The sequence below is a fragment of the Martes martes genome (assembly GCF_963455335.1).
Source record: "Martes martes genome assembly, chromosome: 13".
NCBI classification, from domain to species: Eukaryota; Metazoa; Chordata; class Mammalia; order Carnivora; family Mustelidae; genus Martes; species Martes martes.
Window position 1 is genome coordinate 40,435,209 of NC_137901.1, and position 20,795 is coordinate 40,456,003.

Genomic DNA, 20,795 nt, shown 5'->3' on the forward strand with positions numbered 1-20,795 from the left:
TGCACATGTATAAAGCTCTTTGTCCTGTAAAAATGGAATTATACTATACATCTTATTCTGCCCCTTGATCTTTCATTCAATACCTCATCATGGACATTCTTCATGTACCATAAGTTGTTTTACCATTCTATCAATGAACATTTTGATTGTCACAAAACACTGCATTGAACATCCCTGGATATACGTTCTGTGCACTTGACTGAGTGGGAATGGCTAGGTCTAAGGGAGGGTACATTTTTAATCTGGTAAGGCATAGCCAAATTGTCTTCCATTAAATTAAGCCTCTGAGTCCAAAAGACAAAAATAATCCCCTTGGTTCCTTACCTCTAAATGGAGTCCATTTCCAAAGTTAAAGAAGATCTGGAAAATAAGATCATTTATTTGTTGTTTAATTTATCATTCAATTCAGTTTAAATACTTGTTAATAACTTACTACCTAAAATAGTATAAATATTAAAAAAAGGTTTAACCACCACCATTACTATCCTCCTTTGTTAAAAAAAAAATTAATTTTCCCTTTTGTCCACCACCACCTCCCCCCATGACCAGGGCCAGAGACAGGAATCTGCATTCTTCTTGGTCCACACTGCCTCTTCCAGGAAACTCAGAACACAACTAATAGCTGAAAAACAAAAACAAGAATGCTCCATCTTGTGTTCTCAGGGACCCACATAACTTTCTTCCAGGCCTTTAATGGAAATGCACCCTCCACTCCTGGCTCCGCTCCATCATTTCCAGGGTCACCCACATGACTGTCCACATTCAGATTTCACACTTAAATTTCACCAATTCTTTTCTTGGTTCTTATTTTTTTTTTTTAAGATTTTTATTTATTTATTTGACAGAGAGATCACAAGTAGGCAGAGAGGCAGGCAGAGAGAGAGAGGAGGAAGCAGGCTCCCCGCTGAGCAGAGAGCCCGATGCGGAGCTTGATCCCAGGATCCTGGGATCATGACCTGAGTTGAAGGCAGAGGCTTTAACCCACTGAGCAACCCAGGTGCCCCTCTCTTCTTGGTTCTTATCAAGCACTGTCCCACTTTGGGCTTAATCATCACACAGAACTAAATACAGTTATTCTTATTCTAAAACCTGCACAATAGGGGGGGCGCCTGGATGACTTAGTCAGTTAAGCAGCCAACTCTTGGTTTTGGCTCAGGTCATGATCTCAGGTTCATGAGATCCAGCCCCACCTTGGGCTCCACGCTCTGTGTGGAACCTGCTTAAGATTCTCTCTTGCTCTGCCCTTCTCCCACCATATCTTCTCTCTAAAAAAAAAAAAAATTAAAAAAAATCTGCACAATAAAATCTTATCTTGCCCTCTGGCTTTTGCTGCCCTTTCTTTTTTTTTTTTAAATTTAAACTCAATTAGTCAACATACAGAACATTCATTAGTTTCTGATGTAGATTTCATTAATTCATTAGTTGCATACAATGCTCATCACATCACATGCCCTCCTTTTTGCTTGTCACTCAGTCGCCCCATTCCCCCATCCACCTCCCCTTCAGCAACCCTCAATTTGTTTCCTATAGTTAAGAGTCTCTCATGGTTTGTCTCCCTCTCTGATTTTTTCCCATTCAGTTTTACCTCTCTTCCCCTACGATCCTCTATGCTATTTCTTATGTTCCATATACGAGTGAAACCATGTAATTGTCTTTCTCTGATTGACTTATTTCACTCCTGCTGCTATTTCTTTCTAGTCCAATAATCTCTTGATTTCACTTTTCCCTTGGCTTAATTTAAACCAGCTTTTTTTTTTTTTAAAAAGATTTTATTTATTTATTAGAGAGAGCACGAGCAAGGGGAGGGGCAGAAGGAGAGAGAGAGTGGGAGAAGCAAACTCTGCTCTCAGTGGGGAGCCCATCTCCGGTCCTGATCTGAGGACCTGGAGATCATGACTCAAGTGGAAGTCAGATGCTTAACTGACTGAGCTATCCAGACACCCCTAAACCAGTTCCTTCTAACATGGTAGCCTCATGTGGCTATTTACACTTAAATTATTTTTAATTAATAATTCATTTGCTCATTATCCACACAAGGCAAGTGGCTTGAAAACATTCCCAACACTGTAGAAGACTCTATTATAATAGACAACGCTAGTATAGTATTGTCAGACATTCCAAAGACATTGTCAGTAACTCTCGGACCCCTCATTCTCTTGACTTCCTAATATTACTGCCTCACTTTTTCCCCAACTCTGTGAGACTGTTTATCTCTTTGATTCTGGCCCTGTACTGGCAACAATGCTAGACAGGGTCTTAGAGGCTGAATGGACCCATCACATCCATTCACTTTCTTTTTTTCTTTTTTTTAAAGATTTTATTTATTTATTTGTCAGAGAGAGAGTACACACAAGCAGGCAGAGAGGCAGGCAGAGGCAGCGAGAGTAGCAGGCTCCCCGCTGAGCAAGGAGCCCGATGTGGGACTCGATCCCAGGACCCTGGGATCACGACCTGAGCCGAAGGCAGCGGCCCAACCAACTGAGCCACCCAGGCGTCCCTCCATTCACTTTCTAATAGCTCCTCCCTCCACAGAGGTGGTGACTTCTTTCTACAGTGACCATGTGTTTACTTTTGCCCAGGAGAATCCCGATAGCGCCTGCTGTGTGGGCAAGTGGCCATCCCACCTGTATAACTCCTTCAATCTCAAAAGTGTGCTCATTCAGACCATAAATTATATAGTTGCCTTATCTTTGTATAGTAGCCCTATCATACCATTCCACACTTCAGCAGACTACCCTCATGGCATGGACCACACCTCTGAACCCACTCACTCTTAGATGACCCCACTTTTTATCTGAGATTAAAATATTAATCCACTTTGCTTTTCTAACCAGCTCTCAGGGGATGCTGACATGCTGGTTCTTGAACAGCAAGGTTGTAGAATGTGACAGAGTATCAGTTGTTTGTTTAAAGACAATGAAGTTCGACTTATTCATTACTGTCTCAGTATTGACACAAGAAACGTTGTCATTCTTAATTACTAATATGTAATGCAGAGAATCTTATATTTCATGCATTTAACATTAAACAATTTTAACTGCAAATATATATAAAAGAAGAGTGAATGTGCAGTGACCATCCACAAAACAACACCTAGTTCCATCATCTGGATGGATTTTTTTAGGGGCACCTGCATGGCTCAGTCAGTTAAGTGTCCAATGCTTGATCCCAGCTCAGGTCTTATCTCAGGGTTGTGAGTTCAATCCTGCACTGGGCTCCACACTAGGCATGGAGCCTACTTAAAAACGATAACAACAAAAACAAACCCACAACTGTAAAAAAATAAAAAATATATTTTTGAAATTTAGGGACTAACATTAAATTTACACAAATGTTGTGAAGGTAGTACAGAGCTCCCTTACCCATTTCCCCCAATGACATCTTAAATAACTATTGTACACTTGTCAAAATTAAGAAAATGACATTGGTATATTTACATAATGCAGAGTTGACTAAATTCCAGACTTTACCCAGATTTTATCATTCCCCCCTCTTAATGTCCTTTCTCTGTTCCAGCCTCCATTTAGGAACCCAGACTGGATCTGGAATGTCTCCTCTGGTCTGTGACTGTATTTTAGTCCATCCTTGTGGATGATCCTGACAGTTTGATATTGGCCAAGTATCCTGTAAAATGTCCTCTAGTTTTTTCTGTTGGTTTATTTCACGATTAGATCAGGGATGTGTCTTTGGAAAGAACACCATGGAGCTATGAAGTGCCCTTGTCATCACATTACATCAGGGGTAAATGATATGCACTCGACATTATTGAAGAAGGTAGACTTTGCAGGTTTCTCCACTATTAAGTTATCACTTTTCCCCTTCCCTACTCTATTCCGCACAAGTGAGTCACTAAGGCTAGCTCTTCTTTGGGCTGGGAATGGGGGAGGAGAGAGACTAAGTCTCACTTCCTACAACAGACATGTATATATATACTTGGAATTCTTTGGCAAGAAAACTTCGTCTCTTCTTCCCTCATGTCTTTATCTGTTTAATAATTTATATCAGTATAATCATTAAATAAAAATATTTATTTTATTCTGTGGGTTGTAAACCAATATTATTTTATTAATTTTGTTCAAATAGTTCCAGCTTTGGGCACTGGAAGATCTTTCAGGTTAGATTCTGTTCCTACGTTTGACATGTTCCCATCTTTCTGTTTTTTTAACTCTTCCCTACTGTCTAGCATCACAAGATGCTCCAGGGTCATCTTATACTTCTTCCATCCCAGTTTTATAATGAACCATTTCTCCAAGAAGCCCTGATTTCAAATACGGGAGGATGGTATTGAGAAGCCAAGATCTGGATACAGATGTAGTACACACATTATAAAATTGTTCCCTGTCTCCTCTGTTACTTTTTTCAGGGGAATCATAAAGATAGAGCTTCTCTTAACTTTGTTATTACAAAAGAGACTGTTTTAATTATCTTTGGGAAGCAGTGTCACCCGGTGGAAAGTGCATGAGTTTGGAAATAGTCATACCTAGATTAAAGTCCCAATTCTGCTCAGTAAATTGCTTTAATCTGTTTTCTTATCTATAACATAATACATGGGTGGCAGACATTTTCAATTGTATGGCTAATTGCCATTTCCTGTCATTTTATTTTATTTTTTAAGATAGTTTTTTTTTTTAAAGATTTTATTTATTTATTTGACAGATAGAGACCACAAGTAGGCAGAGAGACAGGCAGAGAGAGAGAGGAGGAAGCAGGCTCCCTGCTGAGCAGAGAGCCCGATATGGGGCTCGATCCTAGGACCCCGGGATCATGACCCGAGCCGAAGGCAGAGGCTTTAACCCACTGAGCCACCCAGGTGCCCCCGCATTTCCTGTCATTTTAGCATTGACTGAACCCCATTTTGTTCAGGTAGCAAGTAGACCCTGCTAGCTGAGTAATGACTGGTATATGCCAAAGGATCAATCTCATTCACTTTGATGGTGACTAGGTATAAATGTGTGTATGAGTCAGCTAAGGCTGCCATAACAAAATACTATGGATTGGGACGCCTGGGTGGCTCAGTTGGTTGGGCGGCTGCCTTGGGCTCAGGTCATGATCCCAGCGGCCTGGAATCAAGTCCCGTATTGGGCTCGGTGGGGAGCCTGCTTCTCCCTCTGCCTCTGCCTGCCACTCTGTCTGCCTGTGCTCGCTTGCTCTCTCTCCCTCTCTCTCTCTGACAAATAAATAAATAAAATCTTGAAAAAAAAATACTATGGATTGTGTGGCTTAAACAACAGAAATTGGTTTCTTATAGTCATGGAGGCTAGAAAGTCCAAGATAAGGTACTGGCTGGGTCAGTTCCCAGTTCGGGCTCCCTTCTGACTTGTGGAGAGCCGATTTCTTGCTATGTCTTCACATGAGGAGGAAGAGCTTGAACTTGAGCTCTCATGTCTCTTCTTATAAGGGCACTAATCCCATCACCTTGGGAGGTAGGGCATCAATAAGGGAATTCAAGGCAGGGAGGAGGCAGGGGGAGATGAACATTCAACCTATAACAATGTGTGGTAGAATTCTGGCCAATGAGGTAACTGGAGAGTCTGGAAAAGACTTTCCTCATTGATGGGAAGAGAAGCATATGCACAGCCTCTCTTTTTACCTGCTTCTGGAGATTGTTGAGCAATCTCATGACATATGGAATGGAGCCATCTGTGACTACATGGAGAGAGCTGATAAAATGGCAGAGAAACGAGACTGACACTGTAATATCTCTGAGGTACAAAATTGGTCAAAACCAGAGCCACCCCAACTCTGGACCACTTTTTATTATATTAAATGTTCTTTTTGTTTAACCTACTTTCAGTTGGGTTTTGTTTCTTGAATCTGAAAGCAACATGATACACCCAGGTTGCAGGCTTATAGTGCATATTAAAAGAAATAATATAGGACTATAATTATTGCAGTGGCTGGCATACAGTAGACACTCAATAAATAGAACTATGATGGGATTTCCTTAATTCTATGACTTGCGTTGTCCTCATCTTAAAATTTCTGAAATTTAGATTCACTCATGCCTTCAATTTCCTGAGCTCCTATAATATGCGAATAGAATGTTCTTATCCTCTTGGATTCTTACTTGATGGAGAAATAGACAAGAATCCGTTGTGACAGCTGTAAAGAGAATTAAAGCAGGAACAGGGTGGTGGAGTGATTGAGGACTGTGAGGAGGAACTCCAAGAGTTTTTATCTTCATAGAGATTGAGCAGAATGGGGGAGCAAGTCAGGCCAACTTTCCTGCGAATGGATGAGCAAGGCACGAGGTGGGAATGGTTCTGGTGGTCAAGGCTGGTGCTGTAAAAGAGGGGAGTGAGTCAGTGGAGATGATGTCAGAGCTTTCGGGGTGCCGGTAATCTTGTTTCTTGATCTGGTTGTTGGTCACTTGCTGTGTTCAGTTTGTGAAAATTCAGTACACTTGTGATACGTACACTTTTCCATATGTTACACTAAAAAGTTACAGAAATTGATGTGCACCTTGAAGTCAAGCACATGACAATTTTCTGCCACCAAGCTCCTGTGGAGGGTGGAGAGGTTGTCAAACAAGGGTGAGCTGCTATTGGCATTTAGTGGGTAGAGACTGGAGATGTAGCTAAACATCCTAAAAGGTACAGGACAGCTTCTCCCAACACATTATCTGGCTCCAAATGACAAAGTGCTGAGGTTCAGAAGCCCTGATTTAGAACTTGGGTCTCTGATTGGAAGTTATCTTAATACTCGAGTCCAGAAAGTTTTACAAATTTCAGAGCACTGTGGATTTATGTAAATTTCTCAACTGGTAGCCTATTGCAGAGAACATAAATGGAATAACTGACATTTTCTGACTTCTGTCCTCCATCCCCACTCCTTCCCACTTCCCTTTGAACATTTCCAGCTCTGTAAGTTTGAGTGATGTCCTGTGGGGATGTTGTAAAAGGGTTTCAAACATTGGAAGAATGTCTGGACAAGATGATCATTATGGTTTCTCCCAAGTATGAAATCCATAGCTTTTTTTCTCACAGAACTTGGTGACAGGAAAGTGTCATATGCAACATGCCTTTAAGACTAAAGAGGAAAAATAAATTTTTAGTCTCTCTATCCAAAGAAGTAGTGTTTTTAGATGAAACAGAAAAATCCTCCAATACAATTCAGTTAAGTTAAAAACAAGTTTTTATTTTTACCATTGGATCCTGTGCATCTTGTTAAAACTGGTCTACCTGGTATCTGGCAAGAAAATAACTTTTTTTTTTTTTTTTTTTTGGCAGAGGCAGGAAAGTCAAACATCACTGCAAAAATACTATCAATCAATGTACTGTTTGTTCTCAAGGTTGGCACTCTTAGAGAAGACTTCCTGCTCTGAATCACCTTAATGATATAATAAGCAGAATCCAAGAGGACTTATGAGTCACTGGATGACAGCTCCCCCTGACTGCTATGTTTTTGATCTGGAGGAGATGATCTTGAAGCTTTCTTCCATGTTTCCAAGTCACTGGTGAGGTGACCCCTTAAGCTTTAATAACAGACTAATACATATCTTACTACAGATGAACTGTAGAGGGATACAAAGTAGCTTGAAAGCTGTTTCAACTTTGGGACAGTCTAATGGCTTATTACTTCCACTCAGCCAGAATTAACTTTAGAGGTCAGTAGACAATCTTTAGGACTCCAATAGAAATGATCTAGCATGCATCTGCTCTTGTTCTTCAAACTCATGCCCACCCCCTGGATAACCACAGACACACTTGTGTTATTTCCCTCTCTCACCCGCTCTTCCAAAGAAGCACAATGTTTTAAAATTCTTCATTTCTCCATTTTATTATATGGAAGCAAAAATCAGAAACTGCCCTAAGGATCCTTGGTTTATCACCAATCCATTCCTAAAGTGTTTGCAGCTTTAGCTAAAATAATCCAAAGGAAATAAAAATGAGATAAGGGTCATGGATGCTACTTGTTTATTTCCATTGACCCCATACCCTGACTTTTCTATTTGTATAAACTAAAGCTAGAGGTCTGGTTCATAGTACAGCCTTTGTAGGCCCAAGAAAGTCATGGCAGAGCCTCTGTAGTGGCAGAAACTTATAGATTCAGGAAAGTTTAAGTGACACAGTGCAGTAAGAGTGGACCAGTGATTTTGGTGAACTTCCCTGATCAACCTGATGTAGGTTAGATTTAGGTTAGAGTTTCACCTACCATACTCTTTCTCTTAATCTTCTTTTTTTCTAAATTTTTTATTCTTGAGGGGAGGTAGTCTTTATAAAATTTCTTTTTAAATGGTTAGATAGTATAATTTATTTAGACAATCCCAGCTAAAATATTTATATACTACATACTGGTTGATATTTTATTCAACTTACACATGACTGATATGTAAGTGCAATTCCCAGAGTAGCTTTATTCAAAAACTAAATATACTACTGTATTTGTTTTCACAGTTGATGCTTAAAAAAACCCTCAATAGCCAAGAAAAACAGTATTTTGAACTTTAATTTTTCAATTCTGAATTTGAATTTTAGATAGTTAAACTACATACTTTAAGTTTGAATGCAATAAACTATATGATTTGTCATAACCGTTTACCTGCTTTTCCAATGTTTGCACTAATCTTAACCTATAAAATAGGGTGAGTCATATTTAAGCTAGCTTTTTTAAAAGCATTCTTAGGGCAGTTTCTGATTTTGCCTTCCACACGGTAAAATGGAGAAACAAAGAATTTTTAAAAAGCTAGCTTTAGGGAACCTGGGTGGCTCAGTGGGTTAAAGCCTCTGCCTTCGGCTCAGGTCATGATCTCAGGGTCCTGGGATCAAGCTCCACGTTGGGCTCTCTGCTCAGCAGGGAGCCTGCTTCTCCATCTGTCTCTGCCTACTTGTGATCTCTGTCTATCAAATAAATAAATAAAATCAATAAAAAAAAAGCTAGCTTTAAAAAAGAGGAAGATATTTTCTTTGGGAATATTTATTGCCTTGAAAAATTTTAAAATGTGGATTTGGCAATGTGTGCTACCCTTGAGTTGTTAGGTCACATGGTGAATTTTTTTTTAAGATTTGATTTATTTATTTGACAGAGAGAGAGATCACAAGTAGGCAGAGAGGCAGGCAGAGAGAGAGGGGGAAGCAGGCTCCCCACCAAGCAGAGAACCCAATGCAGGGCTTGATCCCAGGATCCTGAGATCATGACCTGAGCCGAAGGCAAAGGCTTAACCCACTGAGCCACTCAGGGGCCCCTCCCATGGTGAATTCTTATTTCAAGGTGAGTTTTGTGTAATCATAGACAGCTCCCATTTCTTCCTTGATACAGACATATAAACTGAAGGTCCAGAAAAGTCAATGTTATTTTATTTAGTGTACATTTCTTTGGCTCTTAAAACTTAGTTTTTTTTTAAGATCAGGACCTGAGCTGAGATCAGAGTAGGATGCTTAACTGACTGAGCCACCCAGGAGCTCTGGCCCTTAAAACATTTTTTTAAAAAATCAAAGTTGCTAACAAGTGATCAAATGTAAGCTTTTAAAATACTTAATCCTTTCTCTTCCTGGTTATTTTCTAATAGGGTTGTTAGTAGTGCTTCTCAAGCTTGAGTGGTATCAGAATCACCTTGTTGAAACACAGACTGCTAAGTTCCACCAGTTTCCGATTATCGATTATCGGTCTCGGAGTCAGGGGACATAAGAATTGGAATTTGTATTCAGAGTAGCAAAGGAAAAGGAAGAAGACAGCCTGGATAATTCATACACTGGATAATAAATCCTCAGTTACAAAGATGTGTGAAACAATAGATTCTAAATTAAGAAATACAGTAACTGAGTGATTTCTATCCCAAGATTTTTCACTTTAGAATAATCAATATAATAGAATTACTTGAAATAGTAATTCTTTCCACCGCTTTATACTTTTTCTAGTTTAAGTTTTACTGATCTTGAGCATTTATCATTTTTGAAATGTTTTACTATTTTATTGGTACGTGTTTTCTGTAACTGCTATGAATGCTTTTGGAATCAGGCAAAAATATCAGTAAATCTATATAGTACATCTCACATTTTGATAGACAAAAATGATGGTTTTTTTTCCTGTAATATAGTCTTGAAAATTACAGTAAAAAAATGAAGAAAACTAGATTCCCACCCACCCTCCCTAGTTTAAGAACCAAGAGCTTCAGATTGTCCCTTTTCACCATTAGATGGCAACGGTCAGTGAGGCAACAGCTGACACCAAGGTTCGAAGTGGAAAACAGGATTTTTCAATTGGCTTAAATAAATAGAGGCAAAATTTTAAAAAAGTGAAAATCAAGGGCTTTAGAAAGTTTTATGCATCTTTTTGGAGGACTGTTACCTGTGAAATTAGGCAAATCTTAATTTACGTCTCCTTTCTTTTCTTTCTTTTGAATAATTCTAACTTGTAATGAAATTAAACCAATATCTAGAAAGAAGTTCAGGCCAGACTGATGACTAATTGGGCAGTAAATACTTATTTTAAACAAATGAAGTTCAGATTATTATTCCAGCTTTCCCAAACACAGGAAGATACTTTGACTCTTGGGTTTTTATTTATTTATTTTATTTTATTTATTTTTTAAAAGATTTTATTTATTTATTTGACAGAGAGAGATCACAAGTAGGCAGAGAGGCAGGCAGAGAGAAATAGGAGGGAAACAGGCTCCCTGCTGGGTAGAGAGCTTGATATGGAGCTCCATCCCAGGACTCTGAGATCATGACCCAAGCTGAAGGCAGAGGCTTAACCCACTGACCCACCCAGGTGCCCCATGACTCTTGGGTTTTTAAAGAATACTTCTGTGTCCTAGACAATTAGCTAGTATAGAGACAAGTAATGTACAGATCCTACTCTGAAGCTTACAGTTTAGTAGGAGAGATAAAAACCATTTAAATCACTATAACGTAGGGTAGAAAAACTTAATTGTGGGAATGATAGCTGCAAAAACAGCTCTGGGGAGCTGGGGAGCTCAGAAAGGCAGGGAAATCAGGAGAGGTTTACGGCAGGAAGTGGCACTGGGCTTGGCCTTGAGAGGGAGATGAATCCGTGTTTGCGCAGGTTGGAGGCAGAAGGAAATGATCTGTATCAAAGGCAGCATGTGCCAGAACATGGAGATCGAGGGCAATGAACAAGAAGTTTGGCAGCCTGGCACCTAGACTATGTTATGGCCGCAAGTAGAAAAAGAAAAGGACAAAAAGTTATGCTAAGATTCTTCACTGACAGCTTCTGATTACGGATGCTCTAACACTAGAGCTCCAGCAAGTTTTCTGGCAGTACTGTGTAAGATGAAAGACAGTCTGAACATTAAAGTAATAAGCCAGAGGAGATAGCATGAGGACAAGCATAGGGTAATGGCAGGAGGATGGATGGGTAAAGCTGAACCTTTCAGAGGACCCAACTAATCCTTGGCAATGCCCTGTGTGTGGAGGAAAGGGGAAGCTGTCAGAGATACTGAAATTTTAAGTCTGAGTGGCTACAGGGACGCAATTTTCAGAGCATAGCTTGTAGACATGCTAGGCTTAGATCCTGGGGAAAGATATTAGACAGTAAAGAGGAAAGCACTATGGCTCAAAGGGTGGCAAGGGTTACACTCACTCTCTCCTAAACACATCACTCTCCCAGCCTCAGCTGTTACCACCCACTCGGCACCTCCCCTGCCTCCCACTCATATCTGGTATGTCTCCGGTGATGTGTGTATAGCATGCCCCTCTACAGTGCTGGGCTGGAAAAGGAGGTGAGAGACACTGCAGCTTCCTAGAGGTGACAGAACTCCCAGTAGAGTATTATGGAAGCAAAGAAAGGAGATATTTGAAAGAAGAGCTGATTAACAGTATTAAAATATGATGAATGACTTAGGTTTCTTACATAACTTTTCAGCTAGCATTTTTAGGGTCTAAAGAGAGCAGATCTCTAAGATGAGAGAGTGGATAAGGGCAATTGAATTTAATGTTTTTATTTTTAACTTCTAAAGTACTTTTCACTGAAGAATAATGGATAATAAAATATTTTATTAGTTTCAGGTATACAACAGTGATTTGATATTTATATACATTATGAAATGATCATCACAAGCCTAGGCAACTAGGAGCTCTCATTATACAAGTTGTTACAATATTATTGACTATATTCTCTATGTACAGGGTAGAGAATAAAGTCTTGTGTATTTTGTAACCAGAAGATTGTACTTCTTAATCCTCCCCTTACCTATTTCATTTAACCTCCCAGCCTCCTCTGGCAACCATCAGTTTTTCTCTTTAAGAGTGCTTCTGTTTTATTTTTTATATTCTGTTTTATTTTTTATATTCTACACATAAGTGAGACCATATGGTATTTGTCTTAACCTGTCTGACTTATTTCACTTAGCGTAATATCTTCTAGGTCCATCCAAGTTGTTGCAAATGGCAAGATTTCATTCTTTTTTATGGCTGAGTAATATTTCATTACACACACACACACACACACACACACACACACACACACACACACATATGCATCCATTTATTGATGGACATTTAAGCCGCCTCCATTCCTTGGCTTGCAATGAACATCGGGGTGCATATGTATTTTTGGATAAATACCTAGAAGAGGAATTGCCAGATCACATGGTAATTCTATTTTTAATTTTTTGAGGAACCTTCATACTGTTTTCCATAGTGGCTGTACCAATTTACTTTCTCAGTCTTGGAAGACCATATGTTTCCAGGAATTTATCCATTTCTTCTAGGTTGTCTATTTGTTGGCATATGAATTGTTCATGTAGTCTCTTGTGATCATTTGTATTTCTGTGGTAATGGTTTTAACATCTATTTCTGATTCTATTTGGGCCCTTATTCTATTTTTCTTGATGAGTCTGCCTGAGAGTTTATCAATTTTGTTTATCTTTTCAGAGGTCCAGCTCTCAGTTTCTTTTTTTTTTTAATCTCTATTTTATTTTTCTGCTCTGATCTTTATTATTTCCTTCCTTCTACTAACTTTGGGCTCTGTTCTTTTTCTAGTTTCCCCTCCCCCTCCTTTTTTAAAGATTTATTTATTTATTTGAAGAGGGGGTTAGGGAAGAGAGAAATCTTAAGCTGACTCCGTGCCCACCTCAGATCCTGAAGCAGGACTGGATTTCACAACTCTGAGATCATGAGTTGAGCCGAAATCAAAAGTCAGATGTTTAACTGACTGAGCCACCCAGGTGCCCCTCTTTTTTTTAGTTCCTTCAGGTGTAAGGTTAACTTGTCTATTTGAAATGTCTCTTGTTTCCTGAGGTGGGCTTCTATTGTAGTAAAACTCCCTCTTAGAATTGCTTTTGCTGCATCCCATAGATTTTTGGAACATTGTGTTTTCATGTTCATTTGTCCCAAGGTACTTTTTGATTTCCTCTTTGATTTCTTAATTGGCCCAATGCTTGTTTAATGACATGTTTCAGTGTCTATGTGCTTGTGTCTTTCCCAGTTTTCTTCTTGCCGTTGATGTCTAGTGTCATATCACTGTGGTCAGAAAAAAACGCTTGATAGGATTTCAACCTTAAATTTACTGAGACTTGTTTTGTGGCCTACCTTGTGGTCCACCCTGGAGAATGTACCATGTGCACTGAAGAAGAATGTATCTTCTGCTGTTTTGGGATGCAATGTTCTGTAATAATCTATTAAGTCCATCTGGTCTAATGCATCATTCCAGGTCAATGTTTCCTTATTAATTTTGGGTCTAGATGATCTATCCATTGATATAAGTGGGGTGTTAAAATCCCCTACTGTTATTGTATTACTGTCAATTTCCCAATCTATGTCTGTTAACATTTGCTTTATATATGTAGGTACTCCTGTGTTGGATGCATATTTACAAGCAATATGTCTTCTTGTTGAATTGACCCCTTTATCATTATGTGACACCCTTCTCTCTCTCTTGTTACACCTTTTGTTTTTGTTTTTGTTTTTTTAATAATTTTTTAAAAGATTTTATTTATTTATTTGACAGAGAGATCACAAGTAGGCAGAGAGGCAGGCAGAGAGAGAGGGAAACAGGCTCCCCACTGAGCAGAGAGCCCGATGCGGGGCTCAATCCCAGGACGCTGAGATCATGACCTGCGCCGAAGGCAGAGGCTTAACCCACTGAGCCACCCAGGCGCCCCCACCTTTTGTTTTATAGTCTATTTTGTCTGATACAAGTATTGCTACCCCAGTTTGCTTTCTGCTTCCATTTACACTGAATGTTTTTCTGTCTCTTCTCTTTCAGTCTGTGTGTGTCTTCAGATCTAAAGTGAATCAGTCTCCTGTAGGCAGCATATAGGCAGGTCTTGGTATTTTTTTATCCATTTAGCCACTCTGTGTCTTTGGATTGGGCATTTAGTCCATTTACATTTAAGGTAATTATTGATAGGTATGTATTTATTGCCATTCTGTTAATTGTTTTCTTGTTGTTTTTGTAGTTCTTTGTTCCTTTCTTTTCTTGTTCTCTTGTGATTTGCAATTTTCTTTAGTGTTGTTTGGAATCTTTTCACTTTATTTTTTGTGTATCTATTATAGGTTTTGGTTTATGGTTACTATGAGGTTCATATACAACAACCTATGTACATAGCCATCTATTTTAAGTTGGTGGTCACTTAAGTTTAAATGCTTTCTAAAAGCACTACATTTTTGCACCCCCCCCCCCGTTTTATGTTTTTGTTTTTAAGATTTTATTTATTTATTTGACAGAGATCACAAGTAGGAAGAGAGGCAGGCAGAGAGAGAGGGAAGCAGGCTCCCCGCTGAGCAGAGAGCCCGATGCGGGGCTCGATCCCAGGACCCTGAGATCATGACCTGAGCCGAAGGCAGAGGCTTTAACCCACTGAGCCACCCAGGAGCCCCCCGTTTTATGTTTTTGATGTGATATTCTTATTTTGTGCTTTCCTTAACTAGTTATTACAGATATGACTGACTGTACAATGGTTGTCCTCTTCTACCTATCTTGTTGCTGTCCCTTGTTGTGGAGGTTCTATTGACCTAATTTCTAGGCCCCCCTCACAGGAAATTACTCCTTATACAGTCGTAGATTTGTTGTGTCTGTGGGAGGAGGTGGGATCAGGATCTTCCTACACTGCCACCTCCCAGTTTCTTTCATTCATTCATTCATTCATTCATTCATTCATTCATTTATTGGTTTGCTTTGTAGGGAACTTGAAAGAATAATGGGATGGAGGTAATTTAGAATAGGGAGAACCTGAACTCTCTTCTCATTTCATTTCTACCCAAATCTCCCCTCTCACTCTCCAATCAGCCAGGCAGTACCCACTTGACTGATGAGAGATATTTGCATTTTCAAAAGAGAATAGAGATAAGTAAGATGAATCCCTCATTAGAAGCTCACTATTTGTCTATCACCACTTCTCAATGGGGTTGCTATTGGCATTTCCAGGAAGAAAAAATATTCATGAGCAGCCAATTCTTCTTGATGGTTCTGAAGAATGCTGGAGGTTTAACATCCCTGGATTTGGAGTATTAAACATCAACATAATCCTGGGCCTCGTGACAACCAAAATGCACCTTCCAAACCCCTGTCCCCCAAATTTTTCTTGAATCATTGTTCCCAAGCCAACCCTCCTGCCAGGCTAAACCCTCCCTCCACTGTACTCTCTGGACTTTTCTGTCTGTCTTTGATCACAACACCCCAAATTTTGGAACATCTCTTTTAAAAAAAAAAAAAATGAGGAAAAACTGTTCCTAACCAGTCAACTACGATCACTTCTTTCTTGACCTTTTTCTGACCAACTCAACCAAAATTCGTTTTATTTTCTTAATGATTTGAACACCTCCCTAAATATGTTTATTAGCGTTATTAGCCTTATTAGCCCCCCTAAGTATGTATATTAGCCTTCTGTGGCTTCCCTTGGTATCAAGAAGGCTGCACTCATCTTTCTGCATGGGTTTTGTCTCACATTCTATGTTCTACCTACAATGAACTCCTTCTCTTCTTCCAAAGAACCATGTACCCATGTCTTCAGTATATTTGCATATACTCTTTTCTCTACCGAGAACATTCTTCCCCCTTCTTCTCTTCATGTCATCTTCTCACTAATTTATAAGTATTCTCAGATATTGGCTGGGATGTTCAGTGTTGGAGCTCCTTCTGTAGGCTTCCTGGTATTATCTGTTGTTTTATCATTACTCTCCTTACTATAACCCAATTGGAATTTAGCCATTTACTTGTTTACTAGACCATAAACACCACGACAGCAGAACATGTCTGGCTTTTTCATGGTCTCCCAATGTCTAGAATGCTTAAAATTGAGCAAGGCATTACTCAACAGTGGTCTTATATGGTTAGTTTCTACATAGTTCCTCTTCTTATGAGCACTACCATATTACCGTTAGACTACAATATAAATCCTGATATTCTAGCTTATTTTACTTTAATCACTAAGCTTTGCATATAATAACAATCTCAGTAATTTTTAATAATTTGAAGTAAACAAAAATAGTACAAAGTCATATGTGGTATACAATTGATACTTTAAGATAACCTTAACTAAGAAAATAATCTCTTATATATGGACTATATGTTTGAAAAGAGTTATTCAGCTCTTAATTTGTGGCACTTTGAAAAACAGGGGGAAAAAAAAGCTATAATTAAGAAATGCTCAAATTGATCTAAAGCTCATTTATGATTTCAGTTAAGGTTTCTGATTTTTCTATAATTTGGCAGTTTAAAAAAAAATCCCTAGTCAATGTGTATTTTTTTTTCATATAAATATGTGTATGCCTCATTCATGATTAAACTGTTTTGTAAAATTTAGACCAGTAATTCCCACTCTTATACCTGTCTGATAATTAGATTAGCTGCCAAGTTTCTATCAATACATATTTCTGGACCTCAACCATGGGGATTTTAATTTAGTTCATTAAGCATGTCTAGGATTGGGTAGAATTAGGCCAAATGAATGTGCATAGGTAAGGTGGTAAGAAGAGATATAAGAAGAATGTGATGTGAGGCTGGAGGATGGCAGTGAGGTGTCTAAAAGGCAAGGAATGCCAGAGATAGCTGGCAAACCGCCAAATACTAGGAAGAGGCAAGGAAGAAAATCTACAGATTTCAGAGGGAACATAGCTCTGCTGACGCCTTGACTTGAGACCTCTAACATCTAGAACTGTGAGACAATAAATGTCTACCGTTTTAAGCCACCCAATTTTTGGTACTTTGTTATAGCAGCCCTAGCAAACTAATACACCAGTAGATATAACTGTTCATAATACAATTTATCACTGAATCCTTAAAATGTAGTTTGGTTTTTAAAAACAAGCTTAATTAGTCAAAGGCAAGACGGAGTCAACCATCAGAAAATCCCCCCCCCCCCACCTTTAGCAGTCTGCCCTCTTTAGCAGCCTATGGACCCTTTTTCAGAATAATATTTTGAAATTTATAAAATAAAAAAAAACCATTGGATTATGAATGAATTCCATTACACTGAAATGGTCAGAATTTAAGAAACACCAATTTGCGATGCAGTGACATCATTCCTCATTATCAACACATTAACAGTAAGATTTAGAAGTCTATTAGTGATGAGAACAAATGGTATCTTCAGGTAACTGTAGCATGACATGACAATATTTGTGACAAAGTCACAGGTACTGCTAATGCTAAGGCAGTGTCTTTCTTACACTCATGATTTAAAGAAATGCTAAATTTCAGATAGAGATTAGTAAACATAGATATGTAATTTATTCCCAGCCATGTCTAAGGACTCTCTGAATTCTATCTGTGGAGCATTTGGTAGTGGGTAGGTCTCAGGTAAAACACTTTTGAAGAGGAAAGACTGTCATGAAGTTGTTTCTATTTTCCATTTTGATAGAGTTGGCCTAAATGACTGTGTGATAGTTGTGTGGGTGCCACTCAGTATCTCCTTCTTTGTGTGTCTCCCTGAACTGCAAAGAAAAGCTAAAGACCACAGGTTAGATCCCCTTGCAGCTAAAGTTCTAAACGTGATTTAGGTTCAATCAATCAGCTTTTACATAAGATCTGGAAGAAGGAAGTGCAGCAGAAGCTATATGCATGCTGGCAAGCCTAGTAAATATGGCATGGTTCTGGACCTGGCAGCAAAAGTAGCATCCAGATCATGGCAATTTCTGCATTGTGGGATTGGCAGTGGTGGTTTCTGATCACAGGAGAGACGGCAGCTCCCTAAGTGCTTGGGTTTGGCTGTGTGGCTTGGAAGTCATTACTGACAACTCGAAATGAAGTCTGTTTCCTCAATCCTTTCTATACTCACACAATCAACTTAGTGCCCTGAAATATATCCCTTCTTGCTTTAACTAGCTAGAATGAATTCTGTTATCTGTAACCGAACTCCGACCCATACAGAATACAATTTATATTCCCTTCTATAAAAGACTCATTTCCTTAAAAAAAAAAAAAAAAAAAAGACTCATTTCCTCAAGAACTCCTTCTGACAGATGAGTTGCTTTCCATTCTTAACCAAAGAGTAAACTTTCAACTTCAAACACCCGGCCGGGCAGGGGTTGGGGGGTGGGGGGTGGAATGGAGAACTGTCCATTGTTCTTTGACCAAAGATAAACATACTCAAATTTATATCACAAAAAGCATAACAGGGGCACCTGGGTGGCTCAGTGGGTTAAGCCTCTGCCTTTGGCTCAGGTCAGATCGAGGGTGAATCAGGCTCTCTGCTCAGCAGGGAGCCTGCTTACCCTCTCTCTCTGCCTGCCTCTCTGCCTACTTGTGATCTCTGTCCGTCAAATAAATAAATAAAATCTTAAAAAAAAAACACCAGAAAATACAAAGAATAGTCTAGAATCTGTTCCAGTTCAGTTAGTTATAATCACTTCATAAAGAAGTCAATTATTGCCTGATAAGAGTAAAAATACTGGATTGCTAAAACAGAAAATATGCAAAAATTATTAGCTATTTCTTCAAAAATATACATGACTTGGCCTGCTTGGTATACCATTTGAGAATTAAGGCAGTTCTTTTCCTATGTGAAAGGAATTTAATATTTAACCCTCAGGGTAAGCCAGGTGCTATGTTAGGTTGGTATCCTACCTAGCCAAGAGGTATCACAATGAGGGAATTAGTTGGTCTATTATTCCAGCGGCCCGTCATAGTAAAGTTTTATTAACAAAATGAACTTGACTGAAAATTACCTCAATGACTTCAGCAAAATGAAATGGATAAACAGAGCATAAAAATGAACCGGTGTGCCAAAGGTCTGGAGGTCTTAATTATGCTATTCCAGTGAGACTTCACTAAAATTCCTGGATTGGATTAGTTATCTTTTTTTTTCCTGTGATATACACACATACACAAAACAGGAAAAATATATATATTAACATAATTAACTAATATTAATACTATTAAATAAATAAATGTGTGTGTGTGTGTGTGTGTGTGTGTGTGTATGTATTTTTTCCCCCCTCCATTGCAATTCTGGGAGAGAGAGAAGGTACCCTTCCGGAAGTTAGAACTTTAATTAATTAATTAATTTGTAAAAGATGTTATTTCTATGAGAGGAAGAGGGAGACAGAGTGTGAGAGCATGAGCAGTGGGGAGCCGCAGGCAGAGGGAGAAGCTGACTCTCAGCTTAGCAGTGAGCCCGACTGGGGGCTGGGTCCCAGGACCCTGGGATCATGACCTGTGACCTTAGCCCAAGACAAACGCTTAACCCACTGAGCCCTGCAGGTGTCCCGGAAGTTAGAACTTTAAATACAGAGAATGAACTTGTGTTGTTTTTAATGAATTTTAACCATTATGTAAGAAAACTGAGTATGACTTTGTATCTAATCTCTCAACATATTTAAGTCTCAGGAAGGTGAGCCTGCACTTACATTAGGAGAATAACTCACTTTATCAAAACCCAGTTAGCAAAGCCCCATACATTTCTTAGCCATGTGCAATTCCTTTACCAAACAGAGAAAAGATAATTAAAATTTAATCGGAACACTGAAACCAAGCATAAGAAATGTAGCTCTAGAGACCCAACACTATTTTCCAGTGGTTCAAGCCCTTTTCGTTAATAAAGTCTGAAAATCCAACGTGACTGTGGCTCCGCACTTCGGTTTGTCACCTTTTAAAATGAAGAAAAAAAAAATCTTCTAACTATTACATATGTTTACTATCTTTAACACCCGGAAACAGCTTTAGAACACCAACTTTGTGAACTTTAAGTTAAAACTACCTTTATGTGGGTGATTTGGACAGTAACGTGGCTTTAACAACAACAACAACAAGAACAACAAAACTAAACTCTGTAAGGTGCGTTTTTAGAAAACCCTCTTTGGGGCCCTTTGTTGCCGTCTAGGAATCAAGGCCTTTCTCGGGTTTCTCCGGCTGACCGACGCGGACCGGACGGCGGAGAACCGCCCCGAACCCGCACGAAGGCACGGCCGCTGTCTCCCCTGCGTCCATGTTGCCCGTCGGAGGGAGAAGACTGCAAACAAAGCCGGGATCTCCAGGGAAGGTGCTCCGGGCCCACGACACCCACGGACCACAGCCAGAAGAGGCGCTAGGGCCGGAGTGTGGCGGCCAGCAAAGCAGAACTTCAGGCGGGTTCCCACACGCCCGCGGAGACCCAGCGACTTTTCCGAAGCCTCGAGGTTCGGGCTCGCCACCGCCTGCCCAGCCCTTCCCCACCTCGGGCCACAAAGAAGGAGCGCCCGGCGCCGGGCTCCGCTCAGGCGCAGGCGGACAGGTCAGGGCGCGAGCCCGGCGCCCGCCCGCGCCCTCGTCCTCGCCCGCCCGGGGCGCCGCGTCCCCGCTGCCCGCACTTACCAGGAGTAGCAGCGCGGCGCTCTCCGTACTCCGCGCCATCGCGCCCCCGCCTCAGGCGCGCCCTCGCCTCGGGCCGCTCGCCCTGCTCTCACCGCCGGCTCCCC

At 39.9% G+C, this 20,795-nt stretch overlaps 1 protein-coding gene across 1 annotated transcript in view; it reads right to left on the reverse strand.

Annotated features, from left to right (window-relative positions):
• DSG2 (desmoglein 2) overlaps positions 1-20,795 on the reverse strand; it is a 60,877-nt gene extending 40,082 nt beyond the window's left edge. Inside the window, exons 1-2 of the mRNA XM_080820926.1 lie at positions 20,692-20,795; positions 325-360 (exon numbers count right to left, since the gene is read on the reverse strand). Of these exons, the coding sequence (XP_080677052.1) occupies positions 325-360; positions 20,692-20,730 (75 nt within the window). The 5' untranslated portion in view covers positions 20,731-20,795. The remainder of the gene's footprint in view (positions 1-324; positions 361-20,691) is intronic.